The sequence below is a fragment of the Salvelinus namaycush genome, chromosome 3 (genome assembly GCF_016432855.1).
Source record: "Salvelinus namaycush isolate Seneca chromosome 3, SaNama_1.0, whole genome shotgun sequence".
NCBI lineage: Eukaryota > Metazoa > Chordata > Actinopteri > Salmoniformes > Salmonidae > Salvelinus > Salvelinus namaycush.
In genome coordinates, this window is record NC_052309.1 from 86,257,406 (window position 1) to 86,280,331 (window position 22,926).

At 40.4% G+C, this 22,926-nt stretch overlaps 1 protein-coding gene across 1 annotated transcript; it reads left to right on the forward strand.

The window, feature by feature from the left end:
* Positions 1–6,066: 6,066 nt before the first annotated feature.
* Positions 6,067–15,513, forward strand: LOC120044691 (polymeric immunoglobulin receptor-like). Its single transcript, XM_038989367.1, has 8 exons — positions 6,067–6,331; positions 6,846–7,157; positions 7,346–7,657; positions 10,462–10,566; positions 10,821–10,964; positions 11,069–11,124; positions 14,306–14,389; positions 14,682–15,513. Exons 1-8 carry the CDS (start codon positions 6,283–6,285, stop codon positions 14,802–14,804), a joined length of 1,185 nt encoding a protein of 394 aa, XP_038845295.1. The 5' UTR covers positions 6,067–6,282; the 3' UTR covers positions 14,805–15,513.
* Positions 15,514–22,926: the final 7,413 nt, after the last annotated feature.

Sequence of the window (22,926 nt, forward strand, 5' to 3'; positions counted from 1 at the left end):
ATGTAAAAAATACATAAGCAGTGTCATTTTACAAGGGTTTTAAAAGAACCACGCAGCAACACACCAAGAGGTAAGATATTTAAGAATCTGAATGTCAAATGTCTCTGAAAATCCTAGCTGAACTATTGTCCTTAGTGCTGAATATAATATGTTTGCTTTTATATTGGATTATATTGGATGTACTTGATTGTCTGTTGTACACAAATGTACTTTATGTACAGAAAATGGATTTTGTTCAACATCAACAAAGTGTGCTGTGGTTTCTTATCAACACAATGTCTGGAGTGGGAAAAGCATGTTCACTAGATACAGTGATCCAGCATGGTCATTTTTGTGTAGAATACAATGTTGCTACTTTTTTACAAATACAACACATTTTAGTTGTAATTCATTTATTGGATCAGCTAAACCTATTCATGGTGGTTGTTATTGTTGGGGAAGATGGTATAACATATAGACATTAAAACTTTAGGCCAGTGGTTTTACTCTTGGATGTGGGGAGATGGGCCTATATAGAAGACCCCTTTTGGCTCAAGAGCACCCCCAGAGGCAAAAGTTAATATGGTTAATATCATTAGGTAAAAACACGTCGGCCAGACTGTGAGACCCCTCTATTGCTTATCTGTTTGTCAGTTTCCCAAGCTGGCTGGTGAAAATGCTGATGCCTTGAATCACTCCTCTGTGGCTGCTGTTGCTTCTTCATGTCCCTGGACTCTGCAACATGGAATCTATTCAGGGAGTTCCCTGTAGCCTGGTTTGTACTGTCTAGTCAACTCTTGTGGTCATTGTCATGCCACATGCCATGGCCATACAACACAAACAGATCTGGGACCAGGATAAGTTCAGTTGGCCAATGACACAATGAAATCTGATATTTCCATTTCTCTATTCATCACACTTAAGTAATGTTAATTTGTCAATTACATTGTTAGTAGGACAATGACATGATTTATATTTTTGGAGTAGACTTTCCTATGACCAGGCATCAACCAATCATGTGGTGTACTCCTCAAGCTCAAGTTCCACTCCAGCCTCAGACTATGTCAACTCATTCACAACACCAAACCACAATAGTGTGATTTACCAGACCAAGGAAACCAACCCCATCAGTTGGTCAGCAAGAGTCTTTAAGAACCAACGAGAATGTTCCAACTGTATTTCCTTCCCCACTGCCAGGCTCTCTCTCCAAAGCAGCCTCAGCCAAAACCAGACCAACAGTGTTCGCTTCAGCAACCGACTGCTCCTAACATGCGAGGGCAGGTATGTCTTTCACGTCCAGGACTTCAAGAACGACATGGCCCAGATCCCTTCTAACATCAGTCTGGCCCTGTCCTACCCCTGTCCTGAAGGCCAGTATGACTTTCACTTCGTGGTGAGACCAGAATACATCTGATAGCACTGCCTGGCACAGATGCAACAATGCTCCTAACACAATCCACAAATCTAATAATTATGCCCTGCTGCCAATCAGTTGTTAATAAGAGTTTGAAATGACAGTACTGTAGTTTTGGAAATACAATATTTGATTGATTTGGTTACATATGCTGAAAGCATATCCAAATGTATCACTGTTCTTAGATTAAAATTATGCAAAAAACTATTAACATAAAATGTTTGCATGCACTTGAATAAATAAAAGGCGTTTGAACATACAGGGATGAGGATTATGCTTTTTCCATGTCTATTATTACTCCACTAGATGGGGTCATTCTTTCAATCATATTCCGTTGTAAATACTCCTTATGGAGGCTGAAAGAGGAATTGGGTTAAAAAGTATGAGTTCCTCTTTGACCAAACTACTCTCTACCCTATATGAGACCTTCAGGTTCTAGGAGCGCATAATTAGCACAGTACTGGATGCCTGGATACTCTAAAGGATTAGAACCATAGAAATACTGGAACAGACATTTACATTTAAGTCAACGACCCATGATGGGTGGCCCGGCGGCCATATTGAGTGTACCAGTCAGATTGCCGTGGTCTAAGGGGATTTATCCTATTTAGTAATTACATTTATTTTATTGTAACCTTGTGATCAGTCCAGGCTGACTGTGATTGCTGCTGGTCAAGCAAACATCTGTCAATATGACGTCAGTCATAGATGCTGTTCAGTGCTCCAGCAGGGTTGGTTAGCTCAGCATCACAGAGCAACTCTGATGTATTTTTAACTGTCGTGGGAACAAAGTTCAAAAGTATCTCTGTTTATTACAGAACCAATGAATAAGGGTGGAGGCTTGACCACTTGACCACTTGACAGCATTGGCATTATGTGTGGTCTGTGGAGAGAGCGAGATAGTAGCTCTTCATTGGCATTATGTGTGGTCTGTGGAGAGAGCGAGACAGTAGCTCTTCATTGGCATTATGTGTGGTCTGTGGAGAGAGCGAGACAGTAGCTCTTCATTGGCATTATGTGTGGTCTGTGGAGAGAGAGAGACAGTAGCTCTTCATTGGCATTATGTGTGGTCTGTGGAGAGAGCGAGACAGTAGCTCTTCATTGGCATGATGTGTGGTCTGTGGAGAGAGCGAGATAGTAGCTCTTCATTGGCATTATGTGTGGTCTGTGGAGAGAGCGAGACAGTAGCTCTTCATTGGCATTATGTGTGGTCTGTGGAGAGAGAGAGACAGTAGCTCTTCATTGGCATTATGTGTGGTCTGTGGAGAGAGAGAGACAGTAGCTCTTCATTGGCATTATGTGTGGTCTGTGGAGAGAGAGAGACAGTAACAATGTAACAATATTTTTATAATGGGGAATTTGTTTTTGTTTTTATAGACATTCATAAAAACACTTTTGGCTCTTTGTATACTTGGTAGTCATGAGGTCAAAAACGGACTCAAGAGACAGACAAGTTATGGCATGTGGGCATGTAAACAATAATATTCACATTTTCGGGTAAGTGACCATATTCTTAGGGCAACCAAAAAATACTGCTGATCTGGCCGAAGTGCTTTTCAGACCTTAAAGTCAATCTCTGAGTAGGATATGACATAGTGATTGATCATAATTTTTTTTCTCCTGCTCTAAAGTTACCCCATGTGATTTTTTTAAACTTAAAACAACAAAACTATGAGGAATTCCAGTAGGCGTAGCCTAAAACTGATCTTCTGGTTCATCGCTATTGGGGCTCCCGAGTGGCGCAGCGGTCTAAGCCACTCCATCTCAGTGCTAGAGGCATCACTACAGACCCTGGCTCGATTCCAGGCTGTATCACAACTGGCCATGATTAGGAGTCCCATAGGGCAGCGCACAATTGGCTCAGGGTTTGGACGCAGTAGGCCATCATTGTAAACAAGAATTTGTTCTTAACTGATTTGCCTAGTTAGATAAAGGTTAAATAAAAATAAAACATTTTTAAAAAGTTCCGCTTGCTCTGTGGTTGTCGCAATAGGCAGGGGATTTTTTAAAACCTGAAAACAACCAAATTGCTAAGAATTCCAGTAGGGGTGCCGCAAAATATGTAGGTTTTTTAACCTGCTACACTGGAAGTGTAACTTTTAGTCAGGGCAAGCAGAGCTGAGACACTTTATCCTATTACTCTGGCTGAGATGCACTATATAGGGGTAACTTGCCTAGCCATGCTAGCTTCGCCCTTATGTGGGTGCTAACAAGCATGCTAAGTAGTGCTATGTATCAGCAGCCTTTGTCAGCCAATCCAGTAAGGGTTGGAAGCTCTGGTGAGCTTCGATTGGTTACTCACGTATCATATAACCGAAGATTTGCATAAAGTTCAGCTGTGCCCAACTTTAGCCCAGCTAAGTTCAGCTCCCGCAGCCATGCTTGCATTGCCCTATGGTCCCCTGGCCTTTTGGGGGCCCCAAGCGAGATTTGGTTGAGGGCCCCCCATCTCGCAGCAAAACAATTTAGTAGCCCCCCTCTTGACAGTGGAGAGAAACATTTTACTTTTAAAGTAATTTTTTTGCAGTTCGACACGTTTTGCCATGAGAAAACTTTGCAGTTATATTACAAATGTAATTGCAATTCCACAAATCTTGCCATGGGGCAGAGTGTTTTTGCAGTTTTACAGCAAATCTTTCGCAATTCAATTTGCCATTGAGTAGAGATCATTTTTGTTGCACTTTTAAAGCTACACATTTTGCCATGACTTATGCCTTGTTAATGATACTGGAGTGAGAATGACAAACAAAATCAATACACACACACACATGCTTATTTTTCTATCCTCGTGGGGACCTAAAATGTATTTCCATTCAAAATCCAATTTTCCCTAACCCTAACCCTTACTCTAAACCGAATCATTATACCTAACCCTAAACATAACCCTGATTCCAACCCTAAAGGTGCTATATACAACCTAAATAGGAGAACCCTTTGAAGAACCCTTTTTGCTTCCAGGTTGAACCCTTTTGGGTTCATACATGGAACCCAAAAGGGTTCTCCTGAAACCAAAAAGGGTTCTGCTATGGGGACAGCCAAATAACCATTTTTACTAAGTGTAACCCCTGAACCTAAAATATAATTTTACTTTTTGAACTATCTTTGTAGGGACTTTTGGGGATTTCAGGTCCCTACGAGGACAGAAGAACAATTACACACACACACACACACACACACACACACACACACACACACACACACACACACACACACACACACACACACACACACACACACACACACACACACACACACACACACACACACAGGAAAGGGACTGATTAAGGGTACGAGTAACTCTCATTACATTACATCATACTACGCATACTACACTGGATGATAATTGTCTTGTCAGATAATCATCTCCTACATAGACACATTTCAGTCTGAGAATAGCTGACTCTAATGAGAGTAATAGGACTATTTAGAGAAAAGGAGAAGCACAGGCCTGTTAGAGAGGCCTGGAACCGGATGTGGGTTGAGAGTCAGGCAGTGAGGAAAACGGCTTTCATACAGCTGTTTCCCGGACTACAGTCACAAGTTCAGAAATACCATTAGCAGTCAACACTCAGGGGGAGAAGTATGTCAAATTCAGTCCCTTAAAGGCCCAGTGCAGCAAAAAACATAATATTCCTGTGTTTAATATTTCCACACTATGAGGTTGGAATAATTATTGTAAAATTGTGAAAAATTATGATAATGCCCTTTTAATGTAATAGCTTTTTATAAAGGCTGCCTGAAATGTCAGTCTGTTTTGGTTGGTTGGCGTTTTGGCCTGCCTGGTCACCAGGCAGTAAATTAGTTAATAGACCAATTGTAACGTTAGGAGAATGATGGGTGTGGAGACAGGCGCAGAGAGCAGAAGTTTCACGGGAAAAAACGCTTTAATGTCCACAGTAAACAGGAACAGGTACAAAAATGGGTGAAGCCAAAACACAGGCGCAAACACAACCCAAAGACCACTGTTACATAAACCGGACAGCGAAAATCAACAACACACCTCCTACGTACAATAACAACAAGCCCGCACAAACACAAGCGGGCTAAACGAACTTAAATAGTACCCACCCCAAAAACCCAACAAGGAACAGGTGAAACCAATCAGACAAAAACAAACGAAAAGGAAAAAGGGATCGGTGGCAGCTAGTAGACCGGCGACGACGACCGCCGAGCGCCACCCGAACAGGAAGGGGAGCCACCTTCGGTGATATTCGTGACACCAATAAGAAATAGAGTTCCAAACCTCTCTGCCTATAGCACCTAGTTTTCAGTTTTTCCCTCCCAACTCAGACTACTCCCAGACAGTCATTGCAAATTCAAGCAAGAATTTAGCTTGAGAAATTGCTCTTTGCTAAGAAGCTATTTGTGTCTTTTTGACCATTTTAATTGAAAACAATCACAGTAAAACATGATTTTTGCTTGATCCAGCAATACGATGCGGAGGCTCCGTATGGAGGGTGTGACGCAATTGCGGAGCCTCCGGAGGCTTGCTGAGGCCAAATCAAGCTCCGTACGGCGATGCCATGCGCCTCCCAAATTATGTAACACTGCAGAGGGCTCTGCATAGCTGCACATTGACATGATTGGTTGACAGTAGGTGGGGGCGGTACGTCCAGTATAAACATAAACTCAGGTCCTTGACAACTCCCTTCACAACAGCTCTGCTCCGTGAAGCAAGAAGTATGAATGCCCTGACTTCTGTGGAGGCTGCATCGCTGTAAATGCTGTGTGGCCACTTCAGACGCCAGATTTGTACTTACTTGTTACCCAGAAATGATTTGATATTAAGATAAACACAGCTGCATTGAACCTTTACGCATAATAAACACTGAACAAATAGTTTCTATCTTGGTTTACATCATATCGCTCAACATCAGTGGACAGTCACCATGTGGATCTCTGTGTGTCTGATCAGCTCTTTCCTTCATATCACTGCAGGTGAGTCCTACAATAGCCTAACATGTAGACTATGTAATATGTATAGCAAAGAAAACCTCCTACCTACCCTGCATAAGTAAAAGTATCAGATAAATGTATTCAAACAACATCTGGCATGTGTTGAAAAAGAGAAAGTGAGCAGAATATCTTGCAGATGAAAAATACACACTGTACGCTTCAGCAAACAGTAAACACAGAAAATGTTGCTGCCTGATTGTTTTCAATACAGATTTAAATGGGTTTCTTGATTGTATGGTTTAATAACAATGTTTTTATAGCATCGATTTTAAACAATTAAAATGCTGATGAAATCTCAGACCTGTCCATGTTCCAAAGTCAACATGAGTGGATTACTGTTTAAAGTACGAGAAAAATTTTAAATGACACAAAATAATCTTTTGATACAGTTACTACCATACAGATCTTATATTTGATGGTGTATTGTTAATGGAGCTCTGTACTCCTGCAATGACATTAAAAACATTATGGCTTATGTTGTTTTGTGTTTCAACAGGCTGCACTCTGTCAGTCACTAACTATGGTGAGATCACTGTCTACTCAGGCCAGTCTGTTCTCCTGCCCTGCTCCTGTAGTAACACCCAGGCTAAACCTCCCAGCTTCACATGGACTAAACTCAGAGGTCAACAGACACCTGACATAATATCAACCCAGAGTGATCTCTACAGAGGCAGAGTGGAGATGTTTAATAACACCTCTCCTGGGAACCTCTCTGTCCTCCTCTCACACGTCACTGAGGGCGATGTTGGATGGTACAGGTGTGAAATCAGCCATGGAAAACACAGTGACATCAAACTCACTGTTAAAGGTAAGAGATGCAGCTAATATCAAGCTTACATTGCTGTATATATAGAAAGTAAAACAGGAAACTTCAAATGCAAAAATGGATACAAATTAATGATATGGTTCGGTGTGTGGTAGTAGTTGTAGAGATCTACCATTTTCTGTAATTACAAAAATTAGTGTCCAATAATACATTGCTTTGTGTTTCAATAGGCTGCACTCTGTCAGAACCTCGATCAAGGGTGGTCAATGGATCCCCAGGCCAGTCTGTTCTCCTGCCCTGCTCCTGTAGTAACACCCAGGCTAAACCTCCCAGCTTCACATGGACTAAACTCAGAGATCAACAGACAACTGAGATAATACCAACCCAGAGTGATCTCTACAGAGGCAGAGTGGAGTTGTTTAATAACACCTTTCCTGGGAACCTCTCTGTCCTCCTCTCACACGTCACTGAGGACGATCAGGGGTGGTACAGGTGTGGAATCAGTGAGACTCAAACGACAGACATCAGAATTGATATTCAAAGTAAGACAGACAATTCTGATTAATCACTTCAATCTTTTTGAACACTATTATTGATATTATCTCCTCACTTTTGGAAATCATCTGTAGATATTGTAACAGCATACTGTAGATATTGTAACAGCATACTGTAGATATTGTAACAGCATACTGTAGATATTGTAACAGCATACTGTAGATATTGTAACAGCATACTGTAGATATTGTAACAGCATACTGTAGATATTGTAACAGCATACTGTAAATATTGTAACAGCATACTGTAAATATTGTAACAGCATACTGTACATATTGTAACAGCATACTGTAAATATTGTAACAGCATACTGTAAATATTGTAACAAGATACTGTAGATATTGTAACAGCATACTGTAAATATTGTAACAGCATACTGTAGATATTGTAACAGCATACTGTAAATATTGTAACAGCATACTGTAGATATTGTAACAGCATACTGTAAATATTGTTACAGCATACTGTAAATATTGTGACAGCATACTGTAAATATTGTTACAGCATACTGTAAATATTGTAACAGCATGCTGTAGATATTGTAACAGCATACTGTAGATATTGTTACAGCAAACTGTAAATATTGTTACAGCATACTGTAAATATTGTAACAGCATACCGTAGATATTGTTACATCATACTGTAAATATTGTAACAGCATGCTGTAGATATTGTAACAGCATACTGTAGATATTGTTACAGCATACTGTAAATATTGTAACAGCAAACTGTAAATATTGTAACAGCATACTGCAAATATTGTAACAGTATACTGTAAATATTGTAACAGTATACTGTAAATATTGCAACAGCATACTGTAGATATTGTAACAGCATACTGTAAATATTGTAACAGCATACTGCAGATATTGTAACAACATACTGTAAATATTGTAACAGCATACTGTAAATATTGTAACAGCATACTGCAGATATTGTAACAGCATACTGTAGATATTGTAACAGCATACTGTAAATATTGTAACAACATACTGCAGATATTGTAACAACATACTGTAAATATTGTAACAACATACTGTAAATATTGTAACAGCATACTGCAGATATTGTAACAACATACTGCAGATATTGAAACAGCATACTATAAATATTGTAACAGCATACTGTAAATATTGTAACAACATACTGCAGATATTGTAACAACATACTGTAAATATTGTAACAACATACTGCAGATATTGTAACAACATACTGCAGATATTGTAACAGCATACTGTAGATATTGTAACAGCATACTGCAGATATTGTAACAACATACTGCAGATATTGTAACAGCATACTGTAGATATTGTAACAGCATACTGTAAATATTGTAAACGCATACTGTAAATATTGTAAACGCATACTGTAGATATTTTAACAGCATACTGTAAATATTGTAACAGCATATTGTAGATATTGTAACAGCATACTATAGATATTGTAACAGCATACTGTAAATATTGTAACAACATACTGTAGATATTGTAACAGCATACTGTAAATATTGTAAACGCATACTGTAGATATTTTAACAACACACTGTAGATATTGTAACAGCATACTGTAGATATTGTAACAGCATACTGTAGATATTGTAACAGCATACTGTAGATATTGCAACAGAATACTGTAAATATTGTAACAACATACTGTAGATATCGTAACAGAATACTGCAAATATTGTAACAGTATACTGTAAATATTGTAACAGTATACTGTAAATATTGCAACAGCATACTGTAGATATTGTAACAGCATACTGTAAATACTGTAACAGTATACTGTAAATATTGTAACAGTATACTGTAAATATTGCAACAGCATACTGTAAATACTGTAACAGCATACTGCAAATATTGTAACAGTATACCCGGGTGGTGCAGTGGTCTAGGGCACTGCATCGCAGTGCTAGCTGCGCCACCAGAGTCTCTGGGTTCGCGCCCAGGCTGGGCTGGGTTCGCGCCCAGGCTCTGTCGCAGCCGGCCGCAACCGGGAGGTCCGTGGGGCGACGCACAATTGGCATAGCGTCGTCCGGGTTAGGGAGGGTTTGGCCGGTAGGGATATCCTTGTCTCAGTATGTAAAATGTAATGAAATGTAAAAAATGTAATAAAAATGTATGCACTCTACTGTAAGTCGCTCTGGATAAGAGCGTCTGCTAAATGACTCAAATGTAAAATGTAAATGTATACTGTAAATATTGTAACAGTATACTGTAAATATTGCAACAGCATACTGTAGATATTGTAACAGCATACTGTAAATATTGTAACAGCATACTGTAAATATTGTAACAGTATACTGTAAATATTGTAACAACATACTGCAGATATTGTAACAACATACTGTAAATATTGTAACAGCATACTGTAAATATTGTAACAGCATACTGCAGATATTGTAACAGCATACTGTAAATATTGTAACAATATACTGCAGATATTGTAACAACATACTGTAAATATTGTAACAACATACTGCAGATATTGTAACAGCATACTGCAGATATTGTAACAACATACTGCAGATATTGTAACAGCATACTGTAAATATTGTAACAGCATACTGTAAATATTGTAACAACACACTTTAGATATTGTAACAACATACTGTAAAACGAGGGCCCTTCCAGGCCAACAGCACTGCAGTACGTAGATTACCTGACCTGACAGACTGAGTTGAGTGAAATAGATAACACATTTCACCAAATGTTCTACTCATTAGATTGAAGTACATAATATAGCTTTGTAATGTGCCTTTGCTATGGCTAATGTTCCTCTTGTCTGTCAGGGAAATACCAACCCCTCACAACCACTACCACCAAACGCCCACCATTAATTCAACCAAATGGACTAGACAGCACAAAATTCCTAATACCAACAACGTCACCTAAAGGTCAGTGAATGTTTGTTATGAAATTGTTCTCCATAAAAATAATATTTAAATTAAATCATTTAAATGTATGTTTCTGTTTATATAACCCATATTCCCATCAAAGGGCCGGTACATTTACAGAACTTTGAACAAAAATCACTATTCAAGCTGACCCCATAATCTCTTGTATTGGACTGTACTGGAAGAGTTCTCTTTTGCACACAGCCAAGCTATCTGTTACACGTAGACTGACAGAACACTGTCATGTCCTTTAGGGGCAGACACGGTGGGGACTTCAGGAGAAGATCCATCTGCTTCCCCTCAACAAAACAATACAATCCAATACATCTTACTGGCTGTTCTACCAGTCATACTGATCATCGCTGGAGTGGCTTTGTACATATACAAGAGAAACAAAGGTACAGTATGTATTCCATAATTGCAACCACTCAGAAAAGAAATGAATTCAGTGGAATGTGGAAATTATTTGTTTTGTGTATTAAACTGTGTTTTTAATCCCCAGGAAAGAAAAACACAGGGGAGAAAAGCAGTGGGAGCAAAACAGAAGGAAAGAAAAAGGTAAATAAATCATTTAGAAGCTCTATCACATTGAGAGTGATGGGAAAGGAAGACAGATAGAACAATCAATCAATCAATCAAATGTATTTATAAAGCCCTTCTTTAATCAGATAATGCTACAAAGTGCTGTACAGAAACCCAGCCTAAAACCCAAAACAGCAAGCAATGCAGGTGTAGAAGCACGGTGGCTAGGAAAAACTCCCTAGAAAGGCCAGAACCTAGGAAGAAACCTAGAGAGGAACCAGGCTATGAGGGGTGGCCAGTCCTCTTCTGGCTGTGCCGGGTGGAGATTATAACAGAACATGGCCAAGATGTTCAAATTTCCGTAGATGACCAGCAGGGTCAAATAATAATAATCACAGTGGTTGTCGAGGGTGCAACAGGTCAGCACCTCAGGAGTAAATGTCTGTTGGCTTTTCATAGCCGATCATTCAGAGTATCTCTACCGCTCCTGCTGTCTCTAGAGAGTTGAAAACAGCAGGTCTGGGACATGTAGCACGTCCGGTGAACAGGTCAGGGTTCCATAGCCGCAGGCAGAACAGTTGAAACTTGAACAGCAGCATGGCCAGGTGGACTGGGGACAGCAAGGAGTCATCAGGCCAGGTAGTCCTGAGGCATGGTCCTAGGGCTCAGGTCCTCCGAGAGAGAGAAAGAAAGAAAGAAAGAAAGAAAGAAAGAAAGAAAGAAAGAAAGAAAGAAAGAAAGAAAGAAAGAAAGAAAGAAAGAAAGAAAGAAAGAAAGAGAGAAGGAAAGAGAGAAAGAAAGAGAGAATTAGGGAGAGCATACTTAAATTCACACAGGACACCGGATAAGACAGGTGAAATACTCCAGACATAACAGACTGACCCTAGCCCCCCGACACATAAACTACTGCAGCATAAATACTGGAGGCTGAGACAGGAGGGGTCAAGAGACACTGTGGCCCCATCCGACGATACCCCCGGACAGGGCCAAACAGGCAGGATATAACCCCACCCACTTTGCCAAAGCACAGCCCCCACACCACTAGAGGGATATCTTCAACCACCAACTTACCATCCTGAGACAAGGCCGAGTATAGCCCACAAAGATCTCCGTCACGACACTACCCAAGGGGGGGCGCCAACCCAGACAGGAAGATCATGTCAGTGACTCAACCCACTCAAGTGACGCACCCCTCCTAGGGACGGCATGGAAGAGCACCAGTAAGCCAGTGACTCAGCCCCTGTAATAGGGTTAGAGGCAGAGAATCCCAGTGGAGAGAGGGGAACTGGCTAGGCAGAGACAGTTCGCTGCTCCAGTGCCTTTCCGTTTACCTTTACACTCCTGGGCCAGACTACACTCATACACTCATAGGACCTACTGAAAAGATGAGTCTTCAATAAAGACTTAAAGGTTGAGACCGAGTCTGCGTCTCTCACATGGGAAGGCAGACCATTCCATAAAAATGGAGCTCTATAGGAGAAAGCCCTGCCTCCAGCTATTTGCTTAAAATTTTGGGGACAGTCAGGAGGCCTGCGTCTTGTGATCGTAGCGTACGTGTAGGTATGTACGGCAGGACCAAATCGGAAAGATAGGTAGGAGCTAGCCCATATAATGGTTTTGTAGGTTAGCAGTAAACCTTGAAATCAGCCCTTGCCTTAACAGGAAGCCAGTGTAGAGAGGCTAGCACTGGAGTAATATGATCACATTTTTTGGTTCTAGTCAAGATTCTAGCAGCCGTGTTTAGCACTAACTGAAGTTTATTTAGTGTTTTATCCGGGTAGCCGGAAAGTAGAGCATTGCAGTAGTCTAACCTAGAAGTGACAAAAGCATGGATTCATTTTTCTGCATCAAGTTTCTGATTTTTGCAATGTTACGTAGATGGAATAAAGCTGTCCTTGATATATTCGTCAAAAGAGAGATCAGGGTCCAGAGTAACGCCGAGGTCCTTCACAATTTAATTTGAGACAACTGTACAACCATCAAGATTAATTGTCAGATTCAACAGAAGATCTCTTTGTTTCTTGGGACCTAGAACAAGCATCTCTGTTTTGTTCGAGTTTAAAAGTAGAACATTTGCATCTAACCACTTTCTTATGTCTGAAACACAGGCTTCCAGGGAGGGCAATTGTGAGGCTTCACCATGTTTCATTGAAATGTACAGCTGTGTGTCATCCGCATAGCAGTGAAAGTTAACATTATGTTTCCAAATGACATCCCCAAGAGGTAAAATATATAGTGAAAAGGATAGTGGTCCTAAAACGGAACCTTGAGGAACACCGAAATTTACAGTTGATTTGTCAAAGGACAAACCATCCACAGAGACAAACTAATATCTTTCGGACAGATAAAATCTAAACCAGGCCAGAACTTGTCCGTGTAGACCAATTTGGGTTTCCAATCCCTCCAAAAGAATCTGGTGATCGATGGTATCAAAAGCAGCACTAAGGTCTAGGAGCATGAGGACAGATGCAGAGCCTCATTCTGACGCCATTAAAAGGTCATTTACCTTCACAAGTGCAGTCTCAGTGCTATGATGGGGTCTAAAACCAGACTGAAGCGTTTCTTATCCATTGTTTGTCTTCAGGAAGGCAGTGAGTTGCTGCGCAACAGCTTTTTCAGAGGAATGGGAGATTCAATATAGGCCGATAGTTTTTTATATTTCCTGGGTCAAGGTTTGGCTTTTTCAAGAGAGGCTTTATTACTGCCACTTTTCACATCCCACTTATCATTGTGGTATTATACGGTTAATGGGACAAGGTTACTGTAGGTGTCTAATTTTCTGTCTCCTAGGATGATTCCTCTGCAATGTGTTCAACGATTGCAGACAGAAACACTGGTTTAGGCGACAAGACAACAATACTGCTCAGTGCACCAGTAAGAGACAGTGTGTTTGTGTGTGTCTTAAAGACTGTTACTGGATCAAGTCATGTCAAATTCAGTGGCCAAATTAGGGTCTCAAGAAAGATAACGTCTCAATCATTGTGCTATTTCTGTGCTGTGGACGTCACTGTTTTATGTGTCTCAAACAGGAGGCTGCTGAGAGAAAGACGGCTCATAATAACGGCTTGAATGGAGTTAATGGAATGGCATCAAACACATAGAAAACGGGTACAATACCATTCCATTGATTCCGTTCCAGCCATTACTATGAGCCCATCCTCCCCAATTAAGGTGCCACCCGCCGCCTGTGGTGTCTCATTGTATCTCTCCTCTCTAGGATGATCCCTCTGTAATGTATGATACGGTTCAAGAACCCAGAAACAACAACCAAGAGGAGACAACAACACCCCTCAGTGCTCCAGTAAGAGAAGTACAGTGTGTGTGTGTGTGTGTGTGTGTGTGTGTGTGTGTGTGTGTGTGTGTGTGTGTGTGTGTGTGTGTGTGTGTGTGTGTGTGTGTGTGTGTGTGTGTGTGTGTGTGTGTGTGTGTGTGTGTGTGTGTGTGTGTGAGAGAGAGAGAGTGAGAGAGAGAGAGAGAGAGAGAGAGTGTGTGTTTGTTAGTATAAACATGATCTATAGTGTAAATGAGTGTGAATCTGTGCATCCCTAGATGTCAGCAGCAGTGCTTGTGTCTCGTATTGTCCCTCTCTACAGGAGGACACCTCAGTCACATACTCCACCATCGTCCACATGAAAGGAAAAGGGAACGCAGCAGTGAGTCTGGAGAGCGGTGGAGAAACAGAGTACTCCACTATCAAGACAGGCAGGTTCTTCTAGAGCCACTGTACAATAGGCCTACAGCCATCTCACAGCCTTTTCCTGCAGAGAGATCTCATATTGGGCCCAGTATCAAGAGGTTTGATCTGGCACACATGACTATAAATATATTTAACTCTCTACTAAGACATGTTTAGTGGTTATCACAGTAAATCAGATGTTAACCTACAACCAAAATAATAAAGTCCCCGAGATACAGGCAAGATGATGGTGAAGCAATAAGATACCATTTAGTTTTTGTGTAGCTGAGACCAAAGCACCTTATATGGCTTAAAGTTCAGCTAGTTCTCTTTTTATATCGTTGTTGTGCATTTATTTTTAAACATGTGAACTTTTTGAAATAGAGACAGATGATTTCAGACATGTTTGAGAAAAAGGAAAATGTGGTTTGATGTGTCAAAGCAAAAAAACACAGATTTCACAATCAGTTTTGCAAGAGGTTGCTTGGGTGGCTATTATTAAAACGGATATCATCCATCTTAATTTTGTAAGGGGTGCGTGACTGGCTGCAGGGAAGTCAGGCGCAGGAGAGCAGAACTGGGTAAAAACCGGAGCAGTTTAATATGAAACAAAAACAACGGCACCCAGAACAACAAAATATGGGTACAAAATAACCCTTCGCGAACCAGTCAGAGTGCACAAACACTTTACAATAAACAATTTCACACACATACATGGGGGGAACAGAGGGTTATATACACGACAAGTAATGAGGGAAAGTAAACCAGGTGTGTGGGAAAACACGACAAAACAAATGGAAAATGAAAGGTGGATCGGCGATGGCTAGAAGACCGGTGACGTCGACCGCCGAACGCCGCCCGAACAAGGAGAGGATCCGATTTTGGCGGAAGTCGTGACAAATGTATATACTGCACTTCTTATTTTTCTGCCAAGAAGCTGGTACACGCTGAGCATTTCATCATTCTCGAAGTTGACCAAAAAAAATGTAAAGGATACAAATATTTTTAATGTCAGAATTTGTCACAGGCAACAATCTTTGTGAAAACAACCTCAACCTAATGTCAGAATTTGTCACAGACAACAATCCTTGTGAAAACAACCTCAAACTTTTGTCAAAACCTGTTAGTTAGCTACAGTACTTCCTCTTTCGTGTAATGTACAAACCACACACTGTGGTCTTCCTGAACAGGGAAAGCATTCTAACAATGTCATCAACTGAAGCATACACTTTGAAGTGCACAACTAACAGGAAATGACATGTTTTATTTAGTGTGTCATTTTCTTTGTCATTTGACAAAGTCTGATTCTCCAATCATGACTGTAAATACACTGAACAAAAATATATACGCAACATCTAAAGTGTTGGTCCTACAGTATCTTTCATGAGCTGAAATAAAAGATCACAGAAATGTTCCATACGCACAAAAATCTTATTTCTCTCCCAGGCCCACCCATGGCTGTGCCCCTGCCCAGTCATGTGAAATCCATAGATTAGGGCCTAATTTATTTAATTCAATTGACTGATTTCCTTATATGAACTGTAACTCAGTAAAATCTTTGAAATTGTTGCATGTTGCGTTTATATTTTTGCTCAACGTACATATGAGGACACCGAGATCCGGACCTCTGTAATTTTATCTAAGTTGACAAATAAATTAATAACGCAAATGTATATTTTGTACACAATAAAGAAAATAAATGATGGGTCAACATCTAAATATTGCTTTCAGCGTTGATCAAAACTCACTAGAGAAGTAGGCAAAACTAGAAACGTCGCTTGGCTGCTGATAGTGTGTTTGCAAGGTGCCGGACAAAAAGGCAATTTTAAAAACATTCTGTGACTCCTGCCATGTCTACAGACATCCACAAACAAACATGCAGCGCTGGAAAAAGTACTCATTTGTCATACTTGAGTAAAAGTAAAGATACCTTAAGAGAAAATGACTCAAGTAAAAGTGCAAGTCACCCAGTAAAATACTACTTGAGTAAAACTCAAAGTATAAGGTTTTAAATATACTTAAGTATTAAAAGTAAATGTAATTGCTAATATATACTTAGTAATCAAAGTAAAAGTATAAATAACTTCAAATTCCTTATATTAAGAAAACAATAAGGCATAATTGTATTACCTTATGGATAGCCAGGGGCACACCCCAACACTCAGACATAATTTACAACTAAGCATCTGTGTTTAGTGAGTCCACCAGATCAGACGCAGTAGAGATGACCAGGGATGTTCTCTTGATAAGTGCGTGAATTGGACCATTTTCAGGTCCTGCTAAGCATTGAAAATGTAAGAAGTAGTTTTGGGTATCAGGATAAATGTATGGAGTAAAAAGTACAGTATTTTCTTTAGGAATGTAGTGAAGTAAAAGATGTCCAAAATATCAATAGTAAAGTAAAGTACAGATACCCCAAAAACCGACTTAAGTAGTATTTTAAAGTATTTTTACTTAAGTACTTTACACCACTGCAAAAACGACTCTCTGAGAATGAGTGCACAACTGGTAAATAGTCGCTTATAGACATGTCAGTCAGTCAGGTGGCTAGCTCTTTTACAGTAACGTTGGGCTCTGGTTATTACTTAGCCAACCAGAGGGATGAAGTAAGAAGCTAACATTTAAACAGAGCATTCCTCAGCAGGAGAAACTATTGGCTACTAAATTCTCACAATAACTTTGCTTTACAGTGAGTAGGACAAACAGTGATGTGGTGCGATGAGCGGTGAGGCGGAGGCAGGCTGCAATGCATGCAGGAGGGAGCAGGAGACAGAGAGAGAGAGAGAGAGCGAGAGAGAGAGAGAGAGAGAGAGAGAGAGAGAGAGAGAAGAGAGAGAGAGAGAGAGAGAGGAAGCAAACAAGCAGAGAGAGAGGTTAGTACAGTGGTCCCAAACTTGGGGTCCCCAGAGACAATCTGTACTAATCTTTAAAACAAGTTAGGATTTATTTTTTATTTTTTACCCTGTATGTTTCAATATCTTCCCTATAGGCCTACATTAAAGCACAATCAAAAGGCAACCAATACATAACACATTTTTAATATGTTTATGTCTGTGGTTGTTTGTCTTATCCATGACCCACCTTTTTTTCCCACTACACCACTGATATTGATACAGAATCATAGATTGTAATAACTAATGTGAATGTGATAATACGATCATCTGTGTGCTCCGCTGATGTCTGTTTGTGCAGAGCTGAACTAATGCCTAGGAATAATAATGTGAATGTTATGTCATTTGAGAAAAGAGATACTGTGCATTCGAAAAGTACTCAGACCCCTTGACTTTTTCCACATTTTGTTACGTTACAGCCTAAAATTGATTAAATTAATAAAAATCCTCATCAATCTACACACAATACCCCATAATGACAAAGCAAAAACTGTTTTATGCACATTTATCAAAAATAAAACACAGAAATACCTTATTTACATAAGTATTCAGACCCTTTGCTATAAGACTTTGAGCTCAGGTGCATCCTGTTTCCATTGATCATCCCTGAGATATTTCCAGAACTTGATTGGAGTCCACCTGAGGTATATTCATTTGATTGGAAATTATTTAGAAAGGCACACACCTGTCTATATAAGGTCCCCCAGTTCCACAAGGTCTGACAGTGCATGTCAGAACAAAAACCAAGCCATGAGGTCAAAGGAATTGGCCGTAGAACTCCGAGACAGGATTGTGTCGAGGCACAGATCTGGGGAAGGGTACCAAAACATGTCTGCATCATTGAAGTGTCCCAAGTACACAGTGGCCTCCATCCTTCTTGAATGGAAGAAGTTTGCAACCATCAAGACTCTTCCTAGAGCTGGCCGCCTGGCCAAACTGAGAAATCGGGGGAGGAGGGCCTTGGTCAGGGAGGTGATCAAGAACCGGATGGTCACTCTGACAGAGCTCCAGAGTTCCTCTAGATGGGAGAACCTTCCAGAAAGACAACCATCTCTGCAGCACTCCACCAATCAGGCCTTTATGGTAGAGTGGCCAAATGGAAGCCACTCCTCAGTAAAAGGCACATGACAGCCTGCTTGGAGTTTGCCAAAAGGCACTAAAAGATTGTCAAACCATGAGAAATAATATTCTCTGGTCTGATGAAACCAAGATTGAAACCTTTGGCCTGAACGCCAAGCGTCACGTCTGGAGGAAACCTGGCACCATCCCTACGGTGAAGCATGGTGGTGGCAGCATCATGTTGTGGGGAGGTTTTTTCAGCAGGAAGGGACTGGGAGACTAGTCAGGATTGAGGGAAAGATGAACGGAGCAAAGTACAGAGAGATGCTTGATGAAAACCTGCTCCAGAGCACGCAGGACCTCAGACTGGGACGAAGGTTCACCTTCCAACAAGACAACAACCCTAAGCACACAGCCAAGACAACACAGAAATGGCTTCGGGACAAGTCTCTGAATATCCCTGAGTGGCCCAGCCAGAGCCCAGACTTGAACCCGATTGAACATCTCTGGAGGGACCTGAAAAAAGCTGTGCAGCAACGCTCCCCATCCAACCTGACAGAGTTTGAGAGGATCTGCAGAGAAGAATGGGAGAAACTCCCCAAATATAGGTGTGTCAAGCTTGTAGTGTCATACCCACGAAGACCCACGGTGCTTCAACAAAGTACTGAGTAAAGGGTCTGAATACTTGTGTAAATGTGATATTTCTGTTTTACATTTTTTATAAAATAGCTAACATTTCTAAAAACCTGTTTTTGCTTTCTCATTATGGCGTATTGTGTGTAGATTGATTAAAAACATGTTTTTAATTAATTTTAGAATATGGCTATAACCTAACAAAAAGTGGAAAAAGTCAAGGGGTCTGAATAGTTTCTGAAGGCACTCTAGACCTACATGATGCAACCCTGCATAAAGCAAGGTCAGCCCTGTTAATTCTATTGGTTCAGAAAGCATGGTTTATTGAGTCATTATTAGTTTTACACTTAAGACATGACCCCCTGCTGTTGTGCTGTAGAATTTGTTTGTAAATTCTATACATTAGTTTATACTGGATTACATGGACATTTCAGTTAACTGTAATTTTGTTAGTTATGCTCCAACTTTCCATCCATCTTGTGCCAACATCAGTTATTTTTAAGTCATGGTTACAATATTTGTTTCTAAGAGATTGTCAGTTGGATATGCTCTCTGCAACATTTTGTATATCTTCCCTATCACATGAAACTGACAAGACTTTATATACACACTTTATACACACTGAACTGACACTCACACAAAACCCACACACATTCACATGCGCTACATACGCACGCACACACACACACACATCATTTGTTGCTCCTACTCCATTCTTAAATGTACTCGTATTATTATCTATCCTGATGCCTAGTCACTTTACCCTGCCTTCATGTACATATCTACCTCAAATGCCTTATTATCTATCCTGATGCCTAGTCACTTTACCCTGTCTTTATGTACATATCTACCTCAAATACCTTATTATTATCTATCCTGATGCCTAGTCACTTTACCCTGCCTTCATGTACATATCTACCTCAAATACCTTATTATTATCTATCCTGATGCCTAGTCACTTTACCCTGCCTTCATGTACATATCTACATCAAATACCTTATTATCTATCCTGATGCCTAGTCACTTTACCCTGCCTTCATGTACATATCTACCTCAAATACCTTATTATTATCTATCCTGATGCCTAGTCACTTTACCCTGCCTTCATGTACATATCTACCTCAAATACCTTATTATTATCTATCCTGATGCCTAGTCACTTTACCCTGCCTTTATGTACATTTCTAACTAAAATACCTCATACCTCTGCACATTGGTCTGGTACTAGTACCACTGTATATAATTTTTGTATATTTTATTCCTTTTGTGTTACCATTTTAATCATATTTTTTTCACTCTGCATTGTTGGGAAGGGGTCGTGAGCAAGAAATTCATGGTAAAGTCAACACCCGTTGTCACGACTTCCGCCGAAGTCGGTCCCTCTCCTTGTTCGGGCGGCGTTCGACGGTCGACGTCACCGGCTTTCTAGCCATCGCCGATCCACTTTTAATTTTCCATTTGTTTTGTCTTTGTTTTCTACACACCTGGTTTCTATTCCCCAGTTACATGTTCATTATTTAACCCTCTGTTTCCCCCATGTTTGTGTGCGTGTTTGTATATAATGTTCAGGTCGTTACGTGTTGGCTGGTATTGTTTGCCGGGTTCGTTATTACGCCCGTTATTTACGAGTGACCGGTTATTTCACGCACCTTTATTATTTGTTTTATACTGGTGCTGTTCGTGGAATAAATGACCTTCTCTGCTCTCCTGCGCCTGATTCCATGCACCAGCTACCCACAGCCTGACACCCGTTGTATTCAGAGCATGTGACGAATAACATTTGCTTTGATTTTAAATTAATAGGAGTGTTTCACTCTTGCAAAAGTATTTTTAGTACTTAGCAGCTCCTCTTACTGGGTTCCAAACAGGAATAAAACATTCACATCACAAAAAATCAACAGCCTACGTCATAAATAAAACAATTACATCACAACAAAACAACAGCCTACATCATAAATAAAACAATTACATCACAACAGAACAGAACAACAGCCTACATCATAAATAAAACAATGACATCACAACAAAACAACCTACATCATAAATAAAACAATTACATCACAGCAAAACAACAGCCTACATCATAAATAAAACAATATATCATACAATACATTATTACATCATTACTCTAATATTACACATTTACAATATAAAATGTACAATACTACATGTAGTGGCTTCCTTTCCTCTTTACCATAGCCACTGCCCAAGCCTGAAGCGGGTTTGTTTCGTACGCATACAGTCCACACTCAAGGTTTCCAAACGGCCAAACATTCAATGAGATCCAGGGATATGGTGCAACAAAAAAGTTTATTCTTCTTATATCTAACAAGGAAATGATTCTCCAATCAACTTAAAGCATAGATTACTAGATATGGAAAATACATAATATGACCTGTTAGTATGTCTGTTTGTCTGTATGGTCAAAAAACTGCACCGCTCCCACATCTAGCAAGGACTCCTTCCCCCGAAGGCCCAACTTCCTGCCTTTATCCTAACACACTTAACACAGTACAATGAATGGACAAGAGGGGGGGCCAAAAACTAAGTTACACTAACAACAAATGAATATATCTCAATCAGGTAAATATAAATCATAAAGGTACGTACCTAATATTTCATCATATACATTAATATTTAATATATTGTAATGACCTGACTAGATCATAAAGGAACAATTGTCCCGACAGAGGGTTGAGTTTACGAATTGACGGTTTATTAACCCAACTTTACACAGGCTACTGTTTGGCTGTAGCCCACGCCAAATAAACGAAAGATACACCACAAGCCAACCGTGACCTTCTCTTGTGAAGCCCAGATGTAAGAGAGAGAACAATGGCTAAACCTGGTCTTCCAATGCTCCATCCCCCTGCCCAACCCCCCTCCACCTGCCCAACCCCCCTCCACGCCACTCCGCCAACCACCAGGATGCCCGGCTTCAGAACATTCCAGGCATCCCCGTGATTGGCAGATAGCAGGTTGATTGGCATGTCGGACCCCGCAAACACTGTTAAGTACAACACAACCCACTAATAGCCTAACACATAACACACCGCTGTCTGTGCGGGTCGCTACAATATTTACACAAATGTACATGGTGCTCTGTATGTTCTGTCTTTTATACAAATATGTCCAATTCGGCTCTAACACTACATTACTACGTGTGCGTGTGTGTCCTCACAGTCCGGGTGGTGCCGTGAGGTGTTGTTTTATCTGCTTTTTTAATCTGCTTTTACTGCTTGCTTGAGTTACTTGATGTGAAATAGAGTTCCATGTAGCCATGGCTCTATGTAGTACTGTGCATTTCCCATAGTCTGTTCTAGCTATGGGGACTGTGAAGAGACCTCTGGTGGCATGTTTTGTGAGGTATGCATGGATGTCTGAGCTGTGTGCTCGTAATTTAAACAGACAGCTCGGTATATTTAACACAATACCCCTCACAAATACAAGCAGTGATGAACCACTTTAGCCAGGGGAGATTGACATGCATATTATTAATCCTACCTCTCCATGTACTTTTAAGGGCCGGCTGTGCTGCTCTGTTCCGAGTTGCCAATGTCCCTCTTTGTGGCACTTGAC

Bases quoted from the DNA above. Each gene is read 5' to 3' on its own strand.
- LOC120044691 (XM_038989367.1), top strand. From the start codon at position 6,283: ATGTGGATCTCTGTGTGTCTGATCAGCTCTTTCCTTCATATCACTGCA. The intron at 7,658-10,461 runs GTAAGACAGACA...CTTGTCTGTCAG, and splicing joins CATCAGAATTGATATTCAAA to GGAAATACCAACCCCTCACA. The intron at 11,125-14,305 runs GTAAATAAATCA...TCTCCTCTCTAG, and splicing joins AAACAGAAGGAAAGAAAAAG to GATGATCCCTCTGTAATGTA.